We start from the raw sequence: 27,157 nt of genomic DNA on the forward strand, positions 1-27,157 counted from the left end.
CAAACGGTGAACTCTGCTGAGATGATATCTATGCAACATTAAGTGAAGTGATGCCCTGAGGCGTGATTAGACCTGCATAAGCGCCCCTCCACACAAAAACAGGACCTGTCGGTGTGACACGCCCTCGGGGCCCAGCGCAAGGCACCATTGCTCTCCTGCAAAGTTGCGGGAGGCGGTGAAATGAGGTGTGTTTAATCTGATTAGCGCTCGGCTGATTTGACCCGGGAGGCTCGCTGTGGCTCCTGCAGCGGTTCGATACCAACAAACAGAAAAGTCGCAGCGTCCACAGTCAACTTGTCGTCAAGTAACTTATTTTCTGAGTGTTTTGGAAGATGAGAGTGAATTAATCATGGGGAATATTGCAGTGATCCACTTGTTTAATAAATAAACACCAGATATTTAATAGCAACAGCGAAAAAGCAATCAATTGGGATTTCATTAAGCATTAAGCATTGTGTCAGAGGATGAACCTGTGTACTTTTTCCTGTGTTTTATGTGCATGCTTTTAATTTGAAATGTAAATATTTTATCCTTTTGATTACCCATGGCCTCAGTAACCAATGGGGAGTCAGCAGGGTGGCAAAGAAAAGCATTTAAAAAGGAAAAAACGAAGAGAAAACGATCGATAGTAAATCTGGAGGAGCTGCAAATGATTTGAGTCTGAATTGTGTATTCCACAAATTCTTTAATTGTTGAAAAGTAGCAAAAAGAAAGAAAATACAGAAACCCCTTTTGCAGAGTGCTGCAAGTCCTTTGAGTCAGTGGGCTAAAACCAACGTAAGCCACAATTTAATGCCCTTTATTTGTTAAAAATATATACATATATTTTACGACGTCAACAGTGGGTGCTATTCTGTCTCTGTCTTCAAAGAGAAAACGACAGACCTGTCGTGCATTTAAAGGCGATCTGTCAACTCACTCTTCAAATGCCCAAAATGGGATTAAATTGTGTAAAACGGAGGATGCTGCTGGTCAGGACGCAGCTCCTTACCTTCAGTAGTAGGTGATACTTCAGCACCCTCTGCATGGGAACCACCAAGAGATCCTGCAGCTTGAACTTCCCCTCCTGCACCTTCATGGTGCATTCCTGCAGGAACATGAGCAGCAAGGCAGTCTTCATCATCACATGTTGCATAACAGAGAATTGTTCATTTTCCACAACCATTGTTAAATAATTTGCTGCTGCATTCCAGTAACAACAGTGAGGTGTTATTCTGTTATTCTGTTCTCACAATGGAAGAAATTGAGCCCAATGCATGCTGACAAAGAAATTCCTCCAAATAATGAAAACTTTCCGATTAACTCTGCATCATCAGCGGATAGAGTGGCTGTTGTTCCCTCACAGCGGTTTGTGCGGAAGCTTATTTCCACCTAACAGCTTAACGCTCCCCGCCAACAAGGTTTTTAAAGAGACCTTCAGAAGCTGATTTAGGGCGCTACAAAGCTGGCCCAATCTGAGACGCTCTCAGACTGTGATCACCCCATTACGCCGCCAATGGCACCCAGAGCCCCTTCGCCGCTCACAGACTGCTGATGCAACTATTACACAACAGCTCTGCACAAGAAATGACACTCATTCACATTCTGCAGTTCGTGCCAACACTCTGAGTTGGAGACAAAAGCCGTTTTTCTCAAGCTTTAACGAGTCAGAGTTCTCAGATCTTTTTGTTACGTCTCACTTTAGCAGATCCAAAATAAGTAATGCAGACTTTACAAGTTTAACAGGATTCTATTAGGGAATAAATGAGGTTTATACAAAGAGTCAAAAGGTTTCGAGTAGTTAGGATTTGGGGCCCAAAACTGAGCTGGAAAACAGTTTCCTCAACACTGGTTTGCTCCTGTATTGTTGGGTAAAGTTGCTCTTGGAGGATATTTTGATCACAATAAAATTCTCCACATCTTCACATAAAAGTTCCCAAGATTCTCCACTGTCACATGACACAAAATTCATGGCTGCAAAAACACAAAATCTTACCAAGTAAATTTGGCCTGGTTTCTTATGCAAATATCTTAGCAAACTTGAAATGAGATAAACTAACTTACAAGTAACGTTTTAGCAAGCTCTAGAGGCTTCGTAAGTCAATAATTCCTTAAAACTTAAGAAAAAGTTCTAATTCCATTGGCAGGTTATTTAAAGACATTTTTCTTGTGTTATAAGTTAATTTATTTGCCAACAGAACAAGTACTTTCTCATCAACATGAAGGAATTATTGACTCTATAGCTTGACAAGCCTCAAGCAACTTTTTGAAGTTAGTTTGTCCTATTTCAAGTGTCCTAAGATACTTGCACTGGAAACTAGACTGAATTTACTTGGTTACATTTGTGTTTTTGCAGTGTTATTTCTGGTTCTCTGGAAAGTTTTCTTTTTTCTTTTCCTGTCCAGGACAGTCCAAAGGGAGCGCCGTCATCTGAGGACATAACCTCAACCCTCTGCAGCCCAGTTCAGATCCCTTCAGGAGGACCACAGTCTTTGTTGTTGTTGTTGTTCTTAAATGACAAGTGTCTCATTTTTCACTTTCTTTGAGGGTCCAAAAGCCTCATGTTAACAACTAGAAGCTCTTCGGAGACATTAAGCCAATTCCTCACAGATGAAGCTCTCGATGTTTGGATAAATGGTTAATTAGGGTGAAATTCCACTAGCAGTAACATTTTGGCCTGTGAACACCAAATTAATCATAATAGCAAGCTTTCTTAAAGGTAACAGCGGTCTCTATTTTAAAGCAGCCACTCTGCTCATCTACTTCAGTCACCAGCATCACTGCAACAATGCTAGCGGGTCATTTTACGGCGAGCCAAGTGCAAATGAGGTTTTTGTGATTTAGTTCATTTTCATTAACTTTATTAACTTTGCAGCCAATTGCATTTCATCTGAACACTCTTTATAGCAGCCACACGCAAAGTAGATTGGAACAATAAAAATAAAAGCAGTGAAGTTTGTAAATGTTCAGTTTGCGAAGGAGTGAAAAGTGAATATCTTTCGTCTAAAAATATATATATTGGCCATAAAAAAGTAATAATTTGACATTAACGTTGAAGCTGTATGCAGCAATCTTTGCTTTCTGTATTCAACAGACGATGCATATAAAATCACTGCATACCTTTTCTTTTCCCCCCATTATTGCTTATACACAGTTAATATTCATTTTATGAAACACAATATTTTCTGTTTGTTTTGTGTTTTTTTCTTGAGCGTAATCTTGTACTCTGATGTAAAATAAATCTCTATTTTTCAAATAAAATCAGCTCATAACTTAACTTTGTGCTTGAAAATGATACATTGGACAGATGAATGAATGCAGAAATAGCGTCAAATATCCACTCGTGTTTTTAAGCTGCAGCATGTTGGATGAAGCTTTAGAGCAACATTATGCATTAGATATCGATCAGTCAAATAAACTGAATCTCACCTGCAAATTCATTGTCATTTCTTTAAACAAAAGTGTGCATAGTGACTATTGAACTCCTAATATCACGGTTTAGCAGAGAGCGCTAAAAGCAGCTTACCTCCACTTTAATTTTCACATCCTCCCGTGTTGCTATCAGCTCATCCAGTGTCTTCTGGGCGTTCTCCATGTGGCTGCAGTACTGACCGTAGATCAGCAACCTGAGGCGGGGACAAATCCAAACTGTCAAGCCTCATCATCCTTTCAGGAGTCAGTGGGGAAAGGACACGTTAAAGGAAGCAAGGTGCACGTCTCTTTGACCTTTCTGTCAGTTCTGCTCACATGAAGTGGACACAGAACTCACACCGACACACACAATACGCATGAATCTTAAAGTGGGACGGACAGTAAAGTGGGGGAAATTAATTCATGTGAATACTCATAATTCCTTTACCTTTGAGGCACCCATTTCTTCCTGCGGGACCCACAAAAGAGCAATATCGCACAACCACATCCAAAAAAAAAGGAAGCTAATATAACGGCTGAGTTTTATCACAGCCTGGGTTTGGTAATTCCTCACAAAGATGCTTCCTTTGATAAGCAGCCTCTGTGCAAACACCAGGAAAAAGGAAATAATTTGATTCCTAATAGTTTTTGCAAATTTTTTTCAGGAAGTTGCACAAATGAATTCTCCTTCCTAGTACATAAAAAGGGATCAGTCATTTAATTTGATCACAGAATATGATGTAGTGCTTCTATCTTTTTTACAATTTAATTTTAATTAAACGCAAAAATGCGAGTGGAGGTTCACATTATTACAGTTTAATCTATTAGGATGTTATCACTCAGTATGAACAGACAAAATGTGTCAAAAATGTATAAAAACCCACAAAATTATTATACCTTTATTGCAGTAAAATAATCACAACCTCTAATTTGTTGAGAATTCTAATTTTGTACCCTAAAAATTGATTGGAGTTTTCCTTTGTCCCTCAGTGACAGATGCATTTTATTCTGGTCCTATACATAAAACGAGTTGGAAAAGAAGGACAGAAAACTAAAACATTATGTTAAGAGGACTGTAGAAAAGGAGCCATGCAAACATCTCTAGGACCTGAACTAGAACTGTGACAAAACAAACACAGACGATGGTCACCAGACGATGGTCACCAGATAAAAAAGGGGTGCTGCATATTTACTATGTACTTAAATACCAATAATTGCAGAACAGGTGATTTTATTAACTTGCTTGTTGACAAAATTTACCAAAAACAATTACATAGATGATGGATTTATACTCTTAATGCCTGTTGATGAATATTCAGCACATACCAAGGTGCACATTTAGAGACTTTTTGCTGCCATCTTATGATCACAATTATGTGCTAAATTAACTAAATTACATTCCAAATACTTGAAGTCATAATCTGGTTATTAATTACAGAAAAACCCAGAATCTTTACTTTTATATATAATTGTTCATAATTCCAGATTGGATATTTTCCAGAGGGAGATAATGCTGCTGTGATAAAAGCTAATTATATTTTAAGACTTTCTGAATATCTTTAGCAGGAGTAGTAACACATATTTCAACATCTATAAGCACAAAACAAATGTACGTAGCTTTAAAGCCTCTTGTCCAGGCAAGCACTCCAGGTTGGGTTTTTTCTGTTCTGTCCTCACCTTCAACTTTTTTAATTAAACTGAAAAATCTATTCTATAAATAACCTAATGCAATATCCATCTCACTGTGGCGCAAATTGAAACATCACTTGAGATTGTGACTGAGATATCTGCAGCCGTCCTCTGAGACTGAATCTGCATGCTTGAGCTGCAATATCAGGCTTAATAAGAACTAATGTGGCTCTTCGGAATGTCTGAAATGTTTAAGATACAATATCAGAGATAAAAGAGAGATCACTGTCTGAGTCCATAATTAGCTCTGAACTGCTCTGTGATTCCCGGCCTCCAGGCTGTGTGCCGCACATTCGTTTTAAGATTAATAACACAGTTCCAGAGGTCAGTTTAAGAGACGTTTACCACCACAGGGGGAGGGCAGATAAATGATTGTGTGAATAAATTTGTTCTGATTAGAAAAGTGAAGCAGGCTGAACTCGAGGCAGTGTTCGTCAGGGTGGCATCTTACTGCCAACAAATGGTAATCACAGAGCTCTAATGAAAGGCATATTTCCTGTTATCAGTGTGAGAGGAAAAATATCCAGTCGTTCCAAGCGGTGCTTCATTAGATGCTACAATGGGACACTGACACAGATCTGGGATGGTTCAGCTGGGAGCGAGTTCAAAGTCATCTTGCCTGGAGGAAGCTGCTACACGTGGCCCACATTGGAAATAGGACGTTGGCACGGCTGGCGCGCACGCCACCCCTTGCCCCTTCAACAGAGCTGGCAAGGCTCTCAAACTGAATCTTGAGAAGGGTGAGATGGAGATGAGCACCGGCAATCTGGAGTCTGATCGAGCTCTTCGCAGATACCTGAGAGCAAGATATCTGCAAACTGGACGCGTAGCTGCAAAATGTGCTTCAGTTTTACTGTTTTTATCTTACAGATGTGGGCAAATTTGTTGAAACTGTTGAGAAATGTGCAGCTTAATAGTTTCACAAGGCTGGTGCCCACAGGAATCGCTGGTCTCTCTCTCTCTCTCTCTCTCTGTGTCTCTGTCACGGGACGCATTCACACCAGTCGTGTTTAATCCGCTTTAATCGAACTCCAGCTCGTTTGCCTGGGAAGTCCGATACGTTTGTGGAGAAGTGAATGTGCAATCCAAACTAAAAGCAAACTCCACCTAAAAATCTGGGTCTCATTTTGGTTAAAAGCGTGCTGTTCGAATGAATATGTGGATGCGAGCTCAAATGGGTTATAGCGCAAGGCATTTTGGGTAAATACAGCCAAACCAAACATAGTACAAGAGAGAAATGGCTTGAAGTGTCAAGCGGTAAAATCTGATGCCACTTGAATTTTTGCTTACATTTTGAGAAGTAGAAAGAAGCGTTCATGTTTTCCAGAGATATAATTTCTTTCAGTAGTTTGCGATGCAGCGCCGCCACAGGCGAGGAGGGGAACAGCTTGTTTAACACAGTGAGGTGGGAAAGCAAACTGCAGCAGATGAAAATGTAAGGGTAGAATCGAACCGAGTCGACCAAATTATCATGTAAAAACTCTTCAGAATCCATCTATGTAAGGTTTATTTCGGGTTTGATGAACCATTTCTGTTGATTTGGCTAACGAGCTAATGTTAGCAAACTTCACATTTGTACTTAGTACTGAACTCAGGATGTTTGTTTGCTTTGGGTTTTTTTTGTTAGCTTTTGCATTTCCTTTGCCCACATGTTTTATATGCAAGATAAGATCAGTGAATTATCTCTCTATGACACACAGTATTAATCAGTATTAATCATTCCCTGTTATGATGTCATGACCCAATTTGTTTTTAAGATGTGCTTTAATAATTTACAATAAACATGCAGTCAGATTTATTTCAAAATGTTTGTGGTTAAAATTAGACTGCAATGTGATTTCATGGCTGCTCCCCAAAGCACAAAAGTGCAAACTCACGAATCTCCATTATTGATGTGAAAGCATGTCCACATGAATAATTTCACGCTGGAAATCTTCCTAAAATATTCAGGCTGCAAAATGGGACCAGGCTGCCAGAGGTGGAGTCCTGAACTACGAGATTCCCCACAACGAATCCAAACTTTTCCCTGAAAAGTTTATTAAAATATGATCAAGCGGATCCAATAAGATCTCGATCAGGACTGGATCTACGCTCCCTCGGCTCCGGCTCTCCTGGAACAGTAATTGAGATTAATGGGCGGCTTTGACCGGCTATAAGGCGGCAGATGGAGCATGAAATGTTGCACAGACCAAAGATAGAAATTATAGAATGAATGATCAGGACATAATGGGACATGAAGGTCTTATTTTTAAGACGTTTGAAGTCAGCCCTCTACCATATTTCTTCAAATTTCGTTTTTTACGTCACACCTAAATGTTTCAGGTCATCAATTTTAATTTCAGACAAAGCTGACACAATTTGTTTCTCTTAATAAAAAATGCATTTAGAATTTTGCAACTTGAAAAATCTTGATCTGAAACCTTTTACTTTGTCAAAGGAAGTAAATCTAGAAGCGGTGAATAGATTTCCACAGCAGGTTGCATCAAAAGTACGACAACAAAAACCTTCATTGGAGGTGAGGCAGTGAAGTTGGGAACAGCATCGCGCTCAAAATGTGAGTTTAATTCTTGTTCTCGTTCAGCTCTCTTCAAAAGAGCCTATCATCACAGTTTTTGATTTGCGGCTCATTTTAATCGATTTATTGTTTTTGCAGCTGCTTACAAGCCACAAGAAACTTATTCTATGATTTTTTTTTCTTCCTGGATTTCTAAGAGTTTGAGTTCAATACCTGCTTAAATAGAAAATAATTATACAGGGAATTCAGAGAAGAACACAGCCTGTCGTCTCACGCTTTGTCCTCTTCTTTTTTTTTTTTTCCCAGCCAGTTTAACAAAAGCTTTAATGGTGAGTGGAAAGGGCAGCTTGCATCATTCCCCCCAGCCAGTCAGAGCTGTGATTACTGCAGCTCACAGCTTATCATCTGCTCTGTGTTTTGGAAAGAAAATAAAAACAAAATTAAGAGAAAATCCTGAATTAGAAATAAGTTTAAAAAATCACTTTTATATAATTCAAAATATTAAGAGGCGATAGAGCAGTAAAGTGCTGAGATTTGACTCTGATCTGTGGCTGATTAGACATGAAAATCAAGGAAGAAACCAGCATTGTGCCAACACATAATTTAGCAAACAAGTTATTGAGATTCAGACCCAGATATTGGAAATATACCAGATTAGCTCATATCTTCCATGCATTTTAGCAGATTAGAAGACATGGACTTTAACTAGACCACAAGCATAAACCCTCCATGAATCTTATGATGTTGTCTCAAAAAGAAGGAAACGTTTGTATTGTAATAAAGTGATTATGGCCAAAGAGAAAAACTTTGCTTTCTAAGAAGAACTTTAAATATGGCACACAGTAAATTGCAAAAATAACTTTTTAGATATTGAAAGTTCCAGTTGTTATGGATAAAAGGGCAAATATATTTACTCTCAAAACATTTAAAGAACTGCGTAAAATTAAAACAAGCAAAAAAAAAAAAAAAAATCCAGGCAGAGATTTGAAGATAGGTCTTACAGGGTTAATGGTTATCAGATTCATCCCGGCTCTTACAGATCTAAAAAAAAACACTGTTCATCTGCTGAAGTCGTAGTTTTTCTTTCTCATTTTTGTTAAGCGCTTTCTACAGAAAAAGCTGCTGAGGTGAACAAACACAAGTTTAAAGAGATTCAGAAAGTCACTATCGATCACGGTGACTTTAAAAGGTTACAAGAAAATATAGAGTGTGATGCTGCAGCTTTTATGTGCTTTTCTTATATATTTGAGCAAATGTTTATCATCTTCTTCTCTGAACTTAAAGTAGCCAGAAACCAGGCAGGAATTATAGAAAAGGATTAAAAGATAATGAGAGGATTTATATGTTTAGGGAAGAAAATAAAGCCAAAGTTTTTATCATAAGTTCAGCTGCCAAATGTTCACAAGTGCCGTTAGACGTCCTATAGCTGTCCAGCTGGCAATATCAGTCTGCGAAAAGCAGAAATGTTGAGTTTTCCTTTGGGCTTTGCAGAAGCAGTTAAAACTTCTCCTCTTCCTCCCGCTGTGTGCGTCTCTTCCATGACGAGAAAGCTGCTGCGCACGTTATTCCAGCACAAACACAATTTCGGGGTAACTGTGCCCTGGGCGTCCGCCCTCACCCTAGCACAGCAGCAAGCTGAGTCAGGCGACGGAGGAGTTCTGTGAGCAAACCAGAAGTGACAAGCTGTGGAAGCAGCTAATATTCAGAGACACATGGCACTGGGACCCCCTCACCTCCACTCAGCCTTCCCAGCAAACAGCAAATGGTGGAGAACATAGAGCAAAGGCCCTCTTTAAAGAGGCTCACAGTGCCACTATGATTAGGCCCCCGCCTGCATATCTGTGAGCCAGATTACTCCGGAAATGAGTTCTGGAATGTTGCAAATGAGTATATCAACAAGAGGCTATTTAGATGCCCATTTAGTTTATGGAGCTTCCTCTGAGTGCACTTTTCCATTCCGCCTCAGTCTGGCTGTTTAAAAGCTGGGAAGATAAACCGGTGACATTTTCAGCATGGCTGCCGGTTCAATGACAAGCACACAAAAAGGCCTTTTCATCTTTAGCTCCAACACCAGGAAAAAGGATACAAGCACATTGTCGTAAAGGTCACAGAGACTTACAAGCACAGATAACCAAATTAATTATGCCAGACCCCGTCCTCAGGAAATCCGCCGAGGTGCCGGAGGAGAGCTTTGCCGGTCCAAATCCCAGTCGGTTACGACTGTTTATCACCACGGAGATGCAAGATGCACCGGTGGCTTAAAATGAGGAAGGTACGTATGTCAATCACCTGTAGGTGGTGAAAGACCAGGATGGAGAGCATCTGCACATCAAATGAGTCGTTTTCTGAAAATAACCCTGTGTCGCATTTCAGAGAATGTCACTGAAAGGTAAACGGGAACAATGGCCGGCGTGTCATCAGCACATTTGTATATGAAAGGAGAGGAAATGGTCGGTTGCTCCAAACTCTTGATTTCAGCAAAAACTGAGTGTGACACTTTGAACAAAACACTCAATATTCATTGCAGTTGGTAGTCAGGTGGGCTTTTGAAACAAGCCCTACTTCTTATAATCTTAATTTGTCACATTAATTAATAATGTCCATAGATGACATATATATGAATGGATCAGATGTTATTAATCAGATTAATCAGGATGAACCAATTACTGAGATAATCATCAACTAATTTGGTAATCAACTAATAATTAACAAACTCAAAAATAGCCATTTGTTAAAGAAACATCACACTCAAAACTGTACAAATGTATTTACACTTTGCATTAAAAAAAAGGAAAAAAATACATTTCTCCAAAAAAATTGTGTTTTAGGAAAACAAAATTACTTTACCTAGTTCAAACTGTTAAAAAAATAAAACAAACTATTAAGTCCACTTTGAAATCTAGTTGTTCTCTAGTTATTTAAAAAATAATAATTAGAGAATAATTAGTGCTGCACTGTGCTGATGCTAAATCAAGCAGAAAAGTCTGAAGTTTTTACATGTTGACGATACAAAAAGGCTTTTCAGGCGCAGATGCATCATTTGCTATAAATTACCACATGTTCTCTAAGGAAATTAATTTTAGGCGTTGAAATATTGACTTTCTGATGTGTTGATTTGCATCTTTTAATGTAACGCCAATATTCTATAAAAAGGGTTAAGTGGCTAAATGAAAAATTAACTGAATCGGACCATTCCCCCCCAATGAATCGATTTATCGACAGAAAAATCAATTGCTAAAATAATAGTTAGTTGCAGCCCTAATATAGATATTTGGTTGAAACTTTATGGCTGTTTGGTTTCAAGCTGGAGTGAATGAGTGGAGAGAGAACAGCTGCTAAAGATGGGAAAACAGCTCAGAAATGATGAGTTATAGGCTGGAATCACTGCTCACAGAAGTATGTTAGTACTTATGTATGTAAGAACAGGTAAAAACACACACACACACACACACACACACACACACACACACACACACACACACGCAGAGCAGTGGGTGACTCATTCCTGCGGTAATGGCCGTATTATTCGAGGAGGCTCCCGTTTTCCGTGGATGCGTATAGAATCATGACCGAAGCCAGAACCCATCATCACCATCATTACCATTACCAACGAAGCACTCAGAGCAGCAGGGGGGCAAATCATCGCTCCCGTCAGGGGTGCAATTTATCTACATGCTGCTCTTCAGCTGGGAAAGGAGGAGATCAAAGAGAAATCCCCAGTTTGGAACAAACTTTCCTTCAGACTTACTCTGTGTTCTCCCACATCCACAGAGAAATCAAATAATTGAGACATCATTGCTGTTTCAAGCACATGACGCAGTCTGAATGTTTGCAATTGTCCCTGAAATAAAAATTCTCAGTGTTTCCGGTAAATATGTAAATGAGGCAGAGCAAGTTTTTAAATTAATTTTGTTTATTTTGGTTCCATGATAGAGAAAGTGACGTGAAATGTTAAGTAGACAAGATTCACTAGTGACCAAAAATGCTACACTTGTTCCATTTTTAGTTGATGCAGTTCATATTGACATTGCACTGCGTCAAACTATCAAAACCCTTTAGAAAAAGCTGTTTGCTGCCTCACCTGTGGTGGCGCTACAGCAAAAACTACTGAAGGAAACGACAAGAAACGTCAGAAGGAGATACTGTATGAGCACAACTTACTTCTACGCAAAATGTAAAGAAAAATTGAGGTTTTAGTGTTTGTAGGATTTCTCTTTTTTGGTAAAAGAGAAATCCAGCCATTTCTTCCACTTGTGTGTTTAGTTACAGCAGCACAATATTGATGCAAAGAATAATAAATTGCGACAATAAGAGAGAGAAGAAATGTACATGAATGACAGGCTAAGTGCTGCTGCTTTGTCAACTTTGCCTGAAAAGAGAAACAATTGGCTTCATGCTCTTTCAGCTTTTTTTTGCACACAGCTTGATTTATTTATTTTTAAGTGACTTATTCTTGATGTACTAATCCCATCAATGGGCGGTTTGATCTGTGGATACTCATCCTAATGCAGTCTCACAGAGTTGAAAGGATAGAAAAAGTCCTCCATCTTTGTGTTGTAACTGGATTTCGTCGCTCTGGGTCATGAGCACAAAAGACCGCGACATGAGGTCAAACACTTGGCGCGGATTACAGGACACCAACCTTTCTTTGAAGTCGAGAAAGATCTTTCCGAGACCGCTTCCTCCGCTGACCATGTTCAAATCGATGGCTCGCAGAAGGGCAAAGTGGACCCGGATTATATCCTAGGAGAACAACACAATAAACAACAGAACACGCTGACATGTCTGTGTTACATGTAAAAGCAGACAAACATAAATATTTGATGTTTGAGGGTTTAGGAAAGAAAAAAAACAACAACAAAAAACTGAAACTCCCTCTAAAACTGCTTGGAACTGCCTATTTTAATAGTTCAAACAGCAAATATACTTTAATTATCACAAAGAAGCAGAAGGAAATATCAGACGTTTTTCTTACCTCTGTTCTTGGAGGTTCAGCAAAGACAAGGAAAATGAATGGTGCTCCTCCATTTTTAACCTTTTCTAGATTCAATGTTGCCTTTTTAGTAAAATTGCAACATATAAAGTGATCTAAGCAATACATGTATGATAACTCAACATGTCTCAGATAACAGGCTAAGCTTTCCAACTGAAGATCAGATCCAATGCAATCACTACCTGGTTTGCTAATGTAAACACATTAGAGTAAAAATGCTGGTCAGAACCTGAGCAAAACCTGAGTTTTACCCCCATCTGACACTCACAACTGTAATGTTTTACACCTACGTTGGGTTCATGGCTGAGAACTTTTACATCTCTGAGTAGGATGCCGGTTTGTTACATTTCCAAGATATATTTCAGCCAAACAAGAGTTTTTCTGAATGCCTCCTTCTTGCTGGAGACTTCGCTATCACTAATTTTATATTGTTTTTCCACCCTGATGTCCAAGTTTGGTGTTCCAGACATAATGTTACCACAGATGCTTTTTTTAATATATACATTTTCTGTGGAAATGAGTATAACTACCACGAGCTCAATTTGTAATAATGATGATTTACGACTATTTAACAATTGGCATGAAAAGCACAATTTTACCAGATGTGAAGAAAGTCAAACATGTTGGAGGTGCTTTGGAGCAATGAGTAATGACCTGTTTTCTAAACCTACAATCTAGAAAGAAAAGCTGATTCAGGTTCCATAAAAAAATGCAGAAAAACTTGTCCAACAATTTTGCTTTTAAGAATCTTTTGCTTGGCATTTTGAGTCACCGCTAAAACACATTTTTCCATCGTTCAGTCCAGCTCATACATCCATCACTGACGACGATGTATGAAAAAAATATCTTGTGTTTTCCTTTGGTGCTGTTTTTAAGACAAATATTTGCTCTATATATGAAACTATAAATTATGTATCAGGGTAGAGCGGAGAAACAATAACATGCCATGTCAGTCAATCAGCTATCCATATGCACTCTCCATTATTCACCTGTCAGAGGCATGCAGACATGTTGTAAAGACAGATGTTTCTTTGCCTGACCGCGTACTCACCTCCAGGTTGACAAAAATAGCCTCCATTTCTTGCAAACTCAAGACGTGCTTCAGCGGGATCATGTAATTCTTCAAGGGGAGAGAGGAACGAATCAGAACATGCTCCACACGAAAAGCCTCATTTTCTCAACAGTCTTAACGTCAGAGTTTGCATTTCTTTCTTTGAAAGAGATCAATTCAAGCTTTTAGCATAAATCAATAATTACACAACATGGTAAAAAGACGGGGAACATGTATCAGGCCATTTACTAAATGGAAATAACATTTAGTGAGCTAGCGCTACATGGAGACGCAGCGCTGCTGCAGACGACAGGAAAAACCTGCCTGTTATTTTCCATAGCTCTGCTTTATGGCCGCCACATTTCATCATCATAATGATAACAAATAGATCAACTAAGAAGCAACATAAAAAACGACAGCCTTTATGAACCCCAACTCAATTAAGCTTTACGAGTCCTCTGATGACGAGAGGCACGTTTGTTCTCATTCACTCTCACGTTGGTCTAATGTGGGGAAAAACACAGGATGCACATTCACTTTAATGAAATTAGCAGAGCGGATGATTTGTGGCACTCAGAAGAAATCTGCCAACGACGAAAGTGATGCGTTAGCAGCGCCGATCTCAACAAAGGTTTATCGTTATGCTGAGAGAGCTGGAGTGTTTGTGTCTGTTTCGCAAGAAGGTTGCTCGACTTTACCAGTCTGTTTTGCGAAAAGAATGGCAGGAAAGGTGTGTGAAATAACTGGAATATTTTTGAATGTTTCATAGAGCTCTGTTCAATCCAGTATTTTAAAATAAAAGGTTTATGGCTAGACTGCAAATCTACTGAAAGATGTATGTTCACCTAAACTGACAGGCCAGGAAAGGAGAGTTTTATGAAAGAAAACAAATATAAAACAGAGGTCAAACTTGGAGAAAAACCTCCTGGAGGCTACAAAAAACACGGTTAGGGTTCATCTTCCAACACGACAGTCACTCGAAACATACAGCCAGAGCTGCAATGAAATGTCTTAGATCAAAGTATGTTCACATATTCATCCAGTGTGCCCGAGGTTGAGCTGCAGAAGAACAAGCATGAATGTATTTCTATAGCTGGCAGAGAAAACCCCAAGTTCAGCTGAACTGTACCTGAAGTCAATTCTGCAAAGTATCGACTCATCAATGATGAAAACACATTTTTCTGTTTTATTTGTATAAAAACATTAAAAATTATTTACCCAGGTCCTTGAATTGAAAAGTACACAGTATTTTATATCCTCATAAATTGAATTGATGTATTATTAGACTTAATTTAGCATTATAATGAGATTTAATATAAATCGAGCTATTCCTCTCGGTACCTGTAACGCGCACTTAAAGGACCGGGGATAAATCGTCTCCCCTGTGGGCTCAGCCAATAATAACCATATCGATCAGTTCCCGTGGCATTTGTGCTCCCAAATGAATCGGCCGATATGTGACATTTCCATGCTGACACACAGCCGAGGGGCATCAGGCGTCGACAACAAGGAGGTATCAACAGGAACCCAGAGCAGGTAGGAAAACACTAACTACCTGCATCATTGACAGTCCTGCAGAATAGTAATAGTTGAACCTTTTTTCTGAAGAAAAATACCTGCAGAAATATTATTAGAATATTATTTCTTTCTAATATTGATTCCTTTTACCTATTTATTGCTGTTGGTCTCTAGAAACTAGTGGCCAGGCTCAAAATCTGAACCTTTAGAGACATACAAAGACAGTTACAAAGTCAGCCTTCTATCACCTGATGAATAATCCCAGGATAAAAGGACTAATGTTTATGCAAAGGCTAGAAAATGTTTTATTTTTAGGTATATTTTCATCAATTATATTTTACTTTGTGCACCAGATTCCTCTTGCATGCCTGTTAATGAGTGAATGAGAACTTCTGAACCAAATTGTAACATAAGAACTCACCTTCTCAATGTCCTCTAAAGTCTTGTAGTACTTGGCTTCAGTCTCTTGGATCTCGACTAAGCAGCAGTTCCTCTTGTCATCTTCTGTCATACCCATTTTCTAGAAAATACAAAGAAAAAACCTAATTATATTTGCTGCTTATATTTGTTTAAATACACAGTGAACTAATTAAAATAATATAATCTTGCCATGTGTCAAAACGCTGAACGGATTATATGGGATGAAACGTTGATGAAAGCGGCATAAAACCCACATGCCAGTGGTTTCATACTAGATTTCTGCCGTAAAACGCTGTTTCGCTTTGTGTCAGGTAAACTGGATTATCTAACAGATTATCATGACAGTCTACCTTAAGGTAAAGAGTCATTCATATTTATTGTTGAGACAAGAAAAAAATGTTATATTAGACTTCTTAAAGTTGGTTTAAACTCAAGATGAGCCTTGTTATAACCTCAGATCCTACTTCTTTGTTCTTTCTATACCAACTTGTTTTCTAACTTGCAGGAGAAATGTACCGACAGCAAGTTTCTCCCACTTTAGCCGTAAGGAACGGTTCTGACAAGCCAGGAATTAATTTCGTTTTATATGATTCGAGAATTTCTTTTCCCCAAAGGTAGAGTCCATCCAGGTTTCTATACTTTATTTTGGGCTCTTTGCCACATTACCTTTTTGGAGGATGACTTCTGTTTAGCAACTTGAGCAAACAGCCCTGAGCGCTGCATCGATTAATAAAAGCACTACAGACCACACTTGATCAAAGATTTAAATCATAGCTGCTGTTGGCACTCTAGTTATGATTAAGGCTCCATTTTTCTCTGCTCAGCTTGGCAGGCCACCAAAACTTTGGACTGGGTTGGGTTAGAAGGGCTGAACCAAGTTCAAGTTATAATAACACTGCTGAAGCATCTAAAGCAGTTTCTGGTTCTTTAATGAGATCCGTTTGGCTACAGATTCAAAGAAGTATGTAATCCTTGCCTTTGACATGGTGGATCATAGTATGAAATCGTTCTGTAGGCTTTTGTGGAGTGGTTCAGTTCGTACCAGCCTGAGAGAACAGACTGTGTTGTTTTAAATGATTTCAGGATTGTGTCACACGGTGTCACACAAAGCATGGTATCTGTGCCTCTGCAACTTTTTTTGTATTTCATGGGCTTCACTAATATTCCAAGGAAGCGTAAAATTGATTATTGTTGTTACGCAGACGATGCCCTCACATACAGAGGGTGACTGCTTTGTGAAATCACTGAGCGATTGCAAAGTTCACTGATCAATCAACTAGTAAAAATAAATAAAAAAAATAACAACTGCACTAAAAGAAAACAAAGAAAATCTGAATAAATGAAGGAAATTGACTGATTTCCACACACAACTTAGCTAACAGCTCTGTGAAATCCACAGAGCATTGGAACAAAAACATACAGATTTAATTTGAACACATTTTTATCTGGTGCGCACTTGAAGCAGCTAAACTTAAGAGGAAGATAAAGAAGAAGCAGGGGAGCCATCTGGACCAGATTTGGCCGTTACCAATAAAAAACCTGGAGCTAACAATGCTTAAAGAAGAAGAAAAAGAACGTCCAGTCCAGGCTTCGGTCCAGCCTGTAATTAGAAAAAGAAAAAGCGAGGCAGGGCACGAAGCCAGCACAACAAAGTTTGCGTCCGTCTTTGTTGAGGCAGCGGGTGGTGTTCGCTGACATCACTTAACTCTGCAGTCACTGAGCTGAAGGCACAGGCCCTGAGTCAGACGTTCAACCAGATGGGGTCTCCCCCGCCACCGTGCATGGGTCACTAACCCTAATCGGCGGGTCATCATTCTCGTGGGATGCTGTGTGTTTGAAATGAAGTGATGAGGGGAAGTTAGCTGATGGGGAGAAGGAGGTTGGAGGAGAGAGGAGGGGGAGTTGAGTCACAAACACAGCAGCACTCACCTGCATGTATCTGATCTGCAGCATGAGAAGGGCAAAGCAAGTGACAAGTTTATATCACCAAGTGTGGAATAGGCAATAAATGGAAAGCCGCATCATCATCTGGTCTTTGCAGTGTCTGTCGGCTCCATCATGATGGAGCATTTAGATCATCACAATGAGTCTGATAAACTCTGCAAAGAACAGCTGCATCCTCAAGCACCGAGCTTATGATAATATAAGCTAATATAATGTTGCAGAAGATTCCATACACTACAACCACAAACCTCAACTTATTTCTTGAAGAGACACAAAATCATTTTCGGTCTCCCTGCATTGATTCTTAAAGAAGCACCTTTGGCACAGTTACAGCTGTTTGTCTGCTATGTGCATCTGCAGACTGACATATTCTCACATTCCTCTTTGCAAGATAGTTCCAGTTCAGTCATATTGGATAGAGAACTACTTGTCACATATCCTCAGGTGGATATAGGTCTGAATTTTGAATTTCAACTCAGGAATAATCTGTAATCTACACAATTCCCCTGCAAACTCTGCCTGGTCTCAAGTCTTTTGCAGGATCTTGTGGATCTCCCCTATATTTAGCTCCAGTAAATGACTTTGCTATCATCTAAAAATCAGCCGTTTTAGGTGAACTTTGTTCTTGCTTAAAAAGAGCAAACATGGAATGATGAAACAAGCAGAATCTTGCAGATAAGGGTTGTGCAAATTAGCACAGATCCAAAACAGAAGGGATTTTCACATTTACACTTTGAAAAAGAAATGCAAATGTGTTTTTCGACACAACAACAACTGCAGGATATGAGTCACTTTCTCTGAAAGTTGACGTGTCTTGCTGTGTTCCTTGGCCTTCATGGTGATGATGTTTGTTTACAAATGTTCTCTAATAAACCTGACGCCTTCATGAAACTGTTGTAATAATAACGAGTCTAAATCACACACAGATGGACTTTGTCTAGTAAAGATGTGACTTCCTGAGGCTTACCCTGGTTTAATTTGAGGGTCCTAGTTAAAGGAGGGTAAGTAGAAAAGCTCACCCTATTTAATTTGTGAAAAACGTCGATGAACCTACAACTTTCTCTCCACTTAAGAAAAATCCAACAAACTGTGCATCTGACATTAAGGTTTGTGGTTATAATGTGACAGAACGTAAAGAAATTGCTGTCATCTCACTTTGGTTGTTCGTTTATGCTTTCTTCCCATTAATGTCATCAGCAGCAGGTTGAAAACGATAAATTCACAAGAAGGAAAGAAATCTTGCAGTTCACAGTTTAAAGATACTGCGGCTAAAATTACACAGAGCTGTTTACTTTTACAGTCAACTATGCTGGAAATGTGTCAAAAGTCTTAAAATAAACTTTCATTGCAGCAGCATAAGTTCACACAGAATATTTGATGAAAATCCAAACCAGCAGAAGATTGAGGGTAAAAAATTTTCATGTTAGACTAAAAGCTTTCAACAAAACAAAGAAAGATTTCTCTGTTGTTTTTATTCTCCTCCTGAGAATAAGAAAATTCTCTTATTCTCCTCTCCTTTGTTCGAACTATATGTTTGAACAAATAGTTTCTGTTCAAACTATTTTTTTTTCCAGTCTCCTGTTTCTAGGAAAAGATTTCAAAATCTCCCTGCTGGTTTGAAAGGGAAACAGGCCCACAGCATCACCACTGGCTTGAGATGCTTTTCCACATACATGCCACATTCACCTGGAGTGCTAGTAACCAAAAACCAATAATCGTAGCCTGAAAGCAGAAAGTTCCAGTTAAAGTTCTTGTAAAGTTTAGCAAACGTTGCATGGCGTGTTTTTGTGTAGAGAAAAGAAACACCAACTCCTAAAGAGTTTTGAGAATCTTCTGCCTGGGATTCTTAGGAGAATCAGTGATTAGCAGTTATGAACGGGTTCCAAGTCCAACCCAGCAGTCCACCCTCACAATGCATTTTGCCTTGGTGTTATACTATAATGCAATTCTTTTTAAAAATCATGAAAAATTCAGACTTCTTTATAAAATTCCCCAAATATTATCAAAATAATAATTTCTTCTCCTCGCTGATTAAGTTGTACTTTAGTTTTTTCTCCTCAGTTTCCAGAATTAGTGCGGCACTTCATTCATTTTAAGCTTTAAATAAAACATCTTTGCCAGGGCTAATTGGTTTTGCAAAGGAAAAGTCTAGATCTATTAACTCATCTTGCCCTCTGTGGTTTTGTCGCTGATTAACCCCATGATGATTTTCAGTTTTTATGGCAAAGAGATGCCAACTGGTCAGCATGTGTTACACGTTATAGTTAATTGTCCTTGTTTCTTTCTTTCAAAGATTGTTTTTTGTCTAGTGTGCATGTTGACGGTGCTGGACATCTCGTGTGAAAATGTGCATCAGGTAATCAGCGACTGAAAACAGGGCCTTTCACGCAAAGATCTCACCATGGGTTGTCGTACTTCCACCTTAATGATGTCCTCATAAATGTCGTCGCCGTCGTCCTCGCACGGCACGCAGTCGTAGATGTCGTCCTCGCCCAGGTCATGTTCACTGAGGAGAGGAAAAAACGTGCCACAAGGTCAGACAAAAATCCCCATCCAACTGATAAAAAAGTAAAACTTTAAGATAGCCAACACACCCTGGGCCGTCAAATCAGAGCCATTTCATTATCTTTTACACACGAGGGCCAGAGGGGCGACGTGATTTTAATTTCTTTAACGATTTTGTTTCCGAGGAAGAGGACGCAGCACCCAGCATTTGCAAACCCCTCAGAAGTGTTGTGCTCCCATGTGGCATTTCCCTCGAATCTGTTTATATTGTTTTGGCGCCCAGCTAGCTAACTGACCTTTAATTAGGCCAGAAGCCAGCAGAGCAAAGACAGTTGCTGTGGAGAGGAACGGCTGCTGCTCCTCATGCTGTCGGAGATTACACTGTGCCTCGCCTTGCGCTGCAGGTGTAATTACTGCTCCGGAAAGGGACTTTAAGAGAAGATGCAGATCTCTTTCAAAGTCTTCTCCCCCCAAAAAAATTTTTTTGAAAGGAATGAATGATGGTTTTTATGTTTTTATGCCACAAATGTTGTTTTTTTTAAGTGTGTAAATTCAATCACCTAGTTTAATTTCTCATAAATTCAATATTCTTTGGTGATTTTTAAGTTTTCTAACTTGAGTCACAAGTTTAGCCTCAGCTCCATTTGCAAAGGAGCAGATGCAGAAGAGTCCCTCAGTTTCCTTGGCGCTAGTTGGCTGCACCTCTAAGAGCGCAGATGAGGAAGATGGTGGTGCTAACACAATTTCCACTGTCTCTATTGAGACACACTGAGATATATTTGGTGTTTGAACTATTAGAATAGATCATTCTAAGCATTCTTAGAGACTAATTTTCAGATTTTAGCTATTTGCAGACCACTGCATTTCTAATTCTGCCAAAATATTATCACATTGATAAATACAGTTCAAATTCATTTTCTATTTTGATAATTAGAAGATGTTACAAGCTAAAATAGGCTGGTAATTCTTGTGGTTATCTTCTGATGTAGAGTCTGCTATTCAACAGTCACGCTAATCGTGGCATGCTAACTGCCGCTTCAAAGCAATGTCTCATTAGGAAGAGTGACTGCAGTGACAGGAAACGCGGTAAACTTTGAAGGCGTCATGTGGAGAACGGTAGCACTGGGTCACTAAGGCGATCTGTAAGATGTGGGTATGAGTTGGTTCCAGGTGACGACCTTCATCTGCTTTCAGAGCTACAACAATCCTCCTCTCACTGTCTGTATAAACATGAGGACGAGGAGAAGAAGAGTAGACGCAACTGCCCTCAATCAAAAACTCAGCTTTGCAATAATGCTCAAGTGACGCTGGTTTGAAGTTTTAATTGGGGTGTCTCAGTTCACTCTCAGTAATGCGCCGCTTCTTTTTTCATTAAGTCAAAACGGCTCAAGTTGAATACTGACGAGGCTGCGTGGGAGGACAGCATCCAGCTCATGCTGTCCTATCAGCATGTCCCCTCCCAGCGGTGGGACTACAGGACGACTCGCACAGATGCTGGATGGCAGAGAGGTTACGGTGAGGCACACTCTCAACTTGAATTTGCTCTATTATCCGCGGGGGGTTATGGACGTATTTTTGACCTATTGGTAGATCTAAGAGAGGAAACTTCTCCTGGGAGAACATGGAGGAGAAATCTAAGACTAAGTGATTTTTTTTATACAGTAGGATATAGCTCAACAAAATAAAAATACGTAAAGTTTAGACAGTCAGTATAGACTTGCTTCTTATTCTTAGCTTTACTCTTGAATCTGTCTTTATGTGCACTGGTAGTTATGCATCTGCAGTATCTTTATCGATTTGTCATGACTTTCCTCATCTTTTCATCATCAGTTCATTTTCAATCAGCCAGTTAAAGGTAATCAAGATCACCAGCGATGCATAGTCTGGGTTATTCGGCTTGGAGATGATCTTAATATATGAATGTCAATTGGTTGTTCCTAATCCACCTGAATTTAGACTGTATTAACTCTTTAATTTAAAATCTGAACTTTTACAGGGTTCTATATTTGATGCAGAACATCTTGCAAAGGTCTCCACAACTTCTGAAGTTCAAGAAAAACAATATCACTCATATTACTCAAACTCTTTCATTGTAGATCTGGTTGTATTATTCAGTGACAATGTGTTTATGGTGATGTATAATGTCAGTTTTTCACCACGCACAAATTTCACGTAAATGAAATTTGGTAATCACTTGACTTCCAAGTTGTTAGTAAAGTACGCTAAATACAATTTACCACAGTTTTTAAGATTTCCAGTTGTACAACATTTGTTAGAGTTGCACTATTCTGCTCTGGTTCATTACAACCTGTTGAGGTTTTTTGTTTTAACTTTCGAGTTTTGTGAAAACCGCTGCAAAGCAAGTGGGTAATCACAGTTCCAGAAAAAATTACGAAACAATAAGAGCTCTGTGAATGTAGTAAATACGAATAGAGATGTCCTACATACTGTATAATGTGTGTAAATATGTGAAGATGTGACAAAGAGAAAAAAAACAAAGATTTATCTGTGCAAGTGGAACATTGTATAGGACGAATTTCCAAATCTGTTCTTCTGTTGTGAGCATTTATAAATAATTCACATGCCTGAATGTGGGCATGTTTGCGTGTGTAGGTGTGTGTTTTTGCATGTCTTAGCATGAGAATGCATCGGTGGGACACAGAGTGGGAAGAAAAGGACCGTAGGGCTCAGGAATTAGGGTCTAATTTTCTGTCTGATAAAACAATGACGAGCCAGAGGGTGTCCAGTGCGTTTGCATGGAATCGGTTTAGTCAGTGCTCCAGGCTTATGATGACATAGAGCTGCATCAGTGAGGAGGAGGAATGGACAATGATTCACTGTATGAGAGCTACAGTGCATATGTTTGACACAAATCAAAAAAATTATATAATATTTAGGTTTTTTAAGTTAAAAAGGTAGGTTTTGGTAAAAATGTGGCCTAAGACGTGTAAAAGGAGAGAATACAAAGAGTACGAGTAAAGCAGCTCATGCCGCTAAATGAAACGAAAATGTTTGAAAAGATTGAATTTTAAAATATAGATGGTATTTATATTTAAATGACTTATTTTTGTAACATGCTCTTTTTCATTGCTTATGCTCCCATGATGAAATAAAGCAGCTGCTACTGATATATTTCATGTTTGGAATTCAATTCATTCATTCATTCATCATAAGATGCTTATAGAACAAAAGTTGTTGCATGTTGACCGCATTTAAGCAAAATGGATGACAATATGTCAGCAAATAATGCTATTTTTAATCAGCTGCGTTACTTTAAGATGACTTAATGCTTCCATAGAGAAAATTCTTTCTACTGTCCACTTTTGCAGGATCCCCCTTATGTCTGAATCTAATAATACAAGGATGTTACTATCAGTTAAAGCTGCTATTAACACCAAAATTACTGCTAGTTTTATAAATGAAAAGGAAAACTATCAAATAGAGGAAGCCAGGAATAATGCATTCAAACCAAAAAACAAACAAAAAGTCATAAAAAATATAAACAATCATCACCAAAAAAAGAAATATTAATATTTATACATGGCTAAAATAAATCGCAAATTGTGTAACTTTCCTATTTTCCAAGCTATTGACTTTTTTTTTTGCTTGCCCAGGGGAAAATAAACTGCTAAAGATGACACAAAGAGCTTGTGACAGTCCATGCTTGGGAATGGAAATCTATGTGTGCCTTTCGCAAAGGAAATAACTCCCTTGGCAACTGTGCCAGATCCTCCCCATTTCATGCTTTGTCAACCTCAGGATGGAGTCATTCCAGACGGGGAGGACCGGGGACTGAAGCGAGGTGATCATCTGGACGCCAGAGGGAAGAGGCAAGGACCAGGGTCGCCGCATTAACCTCCAGGACCTCAATTAGACGAGGAAACAGACACCGGGCAGCAGGACGCAAACATTTACATCCCAGCACTATGGAACATCTTTACATCTGTTGCTTTCAGGTGAGCTCCTAATGATGGCTGCGGGCCTCAATCAACCTCACTCGACATGAGTTAAACTGACGCAGCGTGCGCAATATGGAAATACTCTAACAACTGAAGTGACTTGTACTTAACCTTTAAATGATACTCAGTCAAGCAAAACACAATCTCTTGTGTTTATAGCTTCAGGATAAGCTGCTGGATGTAGATTACTCAGACAGGAGCAATTCTTAACAAGAAGACTTCACAGATCGTCGAGCAAGTCCACATCAGGAGTCCAAGCACCGCATTGGATCAAAGTTTAAAATCATAGCAATATGAGAAATAATTTCTGTTCTGGGGAGGATCAAAGTTTGTCTGTTTTCCTGATATACAGCTGTGGAAAAAAATTAGGAGAAGTAAGTTCATATTTGTTTGCAAGCAAAAAGACAAATGTTTTTGACTCAGGAAGAGTTCAGGAATCAACATTTGGTGGAATAACCAGGAAGCTTTCAGTGCAGTGGTTTTGAATAAATTTGAAAAATAATGAAAAATTCCACAAATAAAATCTTTAAAATCTAATGAAGGGCAGAATACACACTTATCTCTTCAGGGTTTATACTAGGTGCATCTTAAATGGGGTTTCTGATGTTTAAACCTTCAATATTTAATAATCTATTGATCTGACTGGGAGACGAACACCAACAGATCTGTCTCAGACACGGAAAAAAGTTTCAAGACTTGAATATTGGGTTGAAATGATCATAAGTTTGAAACTGTAAGACCATCAGTCATTTTTCTCCTCTGCTCTTTAGGTAAGTTTTGTAGAAGGTGAAACGCACGGTGAAAAGCCAGACAGTCTTCATCACTCATAATCAATGTGGCTCTGCAAAAAGTCAATGAAGCTTCCATTAACTGTGATTACTGGAGTTTTATTGAATATGAACACATGCAGCTGCTTTTCAGGTTCACAACATGAATCCATCAAGACTGACTTGAGTAACATATGAGGGATTCTTTTTACAAGGCATAACATTGTGACCACCTTGTTAACAATCATGGTGTGATCCCTAAAGCCTGCGAATGCTGGAGGCCCCTGGAAACCATTTAGGTTTATACCTTCATTATTAATTTCTCTATTAGTTTAGAAACTGTAGAGTAATTATTCTTATTTCTATTAAACACGAGGAACCAATATTTAGTTTTATACTTTCAGATAGTAACCAAGAATAAGACTCAGACATGCACACAAACTCCTGCTGGTTTATAAATTATGGAGTTCTTATTCTTATTGCTAATTCAGGACAAACTGAATTAGCAATTCAGCTTAATTTGTGTAATATTTTGTTACCTTCTTGTCTTCCGTTTGTTTTGTTGTTTAGTTTGTATTTCCTTCTAAATCAACGGCGTCAAACGTATTTTTGTTTTGGGCAATCAAGATCTTGAATGCTCTTAAAGGGCCGGTTCTGCCGAATGTACTGATAGAATCTATTCACAAACTGTTAAAATATCAGTAAATCCTTAAAATTAAATAATATTATTGAATATCTTTTCAGTCGGTCCAGAATTTTAAGATTCTTTTGTGAATGTGTTTTTTTTTTTTGTGCCAAGTTTTGAAGTTTGAATTATTTACAATATTGTACAGATCATGGACTATAATCTGACATCCATTAAGGCTGTTTAGTACAAGTAAGAAAGTTTTTGACAAATTTTGAGAAAAGTCTGCAATAAACTCCCAATTGTTAGCACAAAAAAGTGCAGGGATTTGTTGATTTTGTGTGAATTTCTACAGTAATTCTCAAGAAGCCAGAGGGACCGATTGATACAATTTGACAGTAAACACATAAAAACTGCATTGATTTGATTACTAATATAATATTTAAGCACACTTAGAGATTAGTCTACACCCTAGAGGGCCACATAAAACACTGCGGCGGCCCGGATTTGGCCCACGGGCCTCGAGTTTGACACGTGTTCGAAATCATTCAAAGTACTTTGAACTGCCTTGTTGCTGAAAATGTCCAACGATTCATTAACGTCATTCAGCAGTTTCTTTTATTTATTTATTTTTTACCCCCATGTTACTCTCCAGTTTCAGGAGTTTCTTAGCTTTGCCGTAAAATTATTATTGCACTTTCTCGCTGGCTTTTATTATTTACAATCAAAATTTGTGGTGGCAATATTGCTGTTTTATATCTTTCACACTCTTGTTTCTTTTACGGCTCCACATGTTCTCCACTGGTTTCCTCCTACGGGAAACAGATTGGCTTTACATCGATAAAACATGACTGCTGTTACTGTGTTAAGATGATTATTGTCCCCATCATCCATTTTTCGCAGTTCAGTCATGGAGCCATCATAAATCACACATGCATCAATATTTCAGGCTAATTAATACGTCTTTGAGAGCGGGGTTATTGCTAGCATGACCCATGTGCTAAGCGTGTCCTGCTGCATTAAGCGGCGGACCTGCTGATGAATCAATTATCCTCCTGTCCATTGGTGAGACGAAATGTTCCTCGTAAAAGGTCAAGTGCAGCCATATGGTGGAAGGGAATGATTAATTTAATAAGACCTGCCCTCTGCTCCTACAGTAAAGGTCACACACAGACCTTAGCTTGGTAGCATCCCTGACCATTTAAGAAAACAAAGAACTCAGTGAAGCTGCTGCTTTGGGTACCAAGGTTAATTTCAATCAATGTGCAGAACAGAGTTTAGATGTTAATCACTGATATAACCTTTTCCTATAGGATGGCAAGTCCATCACCTGCTCGGTTCCCATGTTTATACACTGACTTCTGAAAGAGTTTGCACAAACTCTCAACTAATGACCAGTCAGGTGGGCAAATTAACCAGTACTCATGATTCTGGGAAACAAAACCTGCAACTAAATGACACGGTCGCTTCAAATCGTTTACAATTATAAATAAATAAGCAATATAGTCAATAATTACACCTGCATACAAGTGAGAGTCAACACATCTAGAGGCTGAAGTGATTCCTATTCTTATTCTACTCAAGTTTCAAGACATTGGGGATCTGGACTTTGACTGGGCTGTTTTAACCCCTGGAAATATTTTAATCTAAACGAGGGTTGCAACCAATGATTATTTTTGTAATTGATTATTATATAGATTACTCTGATAATTAATTATCGGATAAAAAAAACTGCACACTAAAGATTTTTTTTAACCATTTAAACCTTTTTTTAATGCAAT

General features: G+C 38.7%; 1 protein-coding gene across 12 annotated transcripts in view; it reads right to left on the minus strand.

The window, feature by feature from the left end:
* Positions 1–27,157, minus strand: part of vav2 (vav 2 guanine nucleotide exchange factor) — a 184,376-nt gene that overhangs the window by 19,796 nt on the left and 137,423 nt on the right. For 8 of the 12 annotated variants that reach the window (XM_055040552.1, XM_055040557.1, XM_055040560.1 and 5 more), the window contains exons 6-12: positions 19,921–20,026; positions 17,506–17,520; positions 15,578–15,676; positions 13,639–13,707; positions 12,237–12,337; positions 3,506–3,605; positions 992–1,087 (exon numbers count right to left, since the gene is read on the minus strand). In XM_055040552.1, the coding sequence (XP_054896527.1) occupies positions 992–1,087; positions 3,506–3,605; positions 12,237–12,337; positions 13,639–13,707; positions 15,578–15,676; positions 17,506–17,520; positions 19,921–20,026 (586 nt within the window). The remainder of the gene's footprint in view (positions 1–991; positions 1,088–3,505; positions 3,606–12,236; positions 12,338–13,638; positions 13,708–15,577; positions 15,677–17,505; positions 17,521–19,920; positions 20,027–27,157) is intronic. The other 4 variants (XM_055040562.1, XM_055040561.1, XM_055040558.1 and 1 more) reach the window with 1 other exon arrangement.

The sequence above is a fragment of the Poeciliopsis prolifica genome, unplaced genomic scaffold (assembly GCF_027474105.1).
Source record: "Poeciliopsis prolifica strain line A6 unplaced genomic scaffold, Auburn_PproV2 SCAFFOLD015, whole genome shotgun sequence".
Classification (NCBI taxonomy): domain Eukaryota; kingdom Metazoa; phylum Chordata; class Actinopteri; order Cyprinodontiformes; family Poeciliidae; genus Poeciliopsis; species Poeciliopsis prolifica.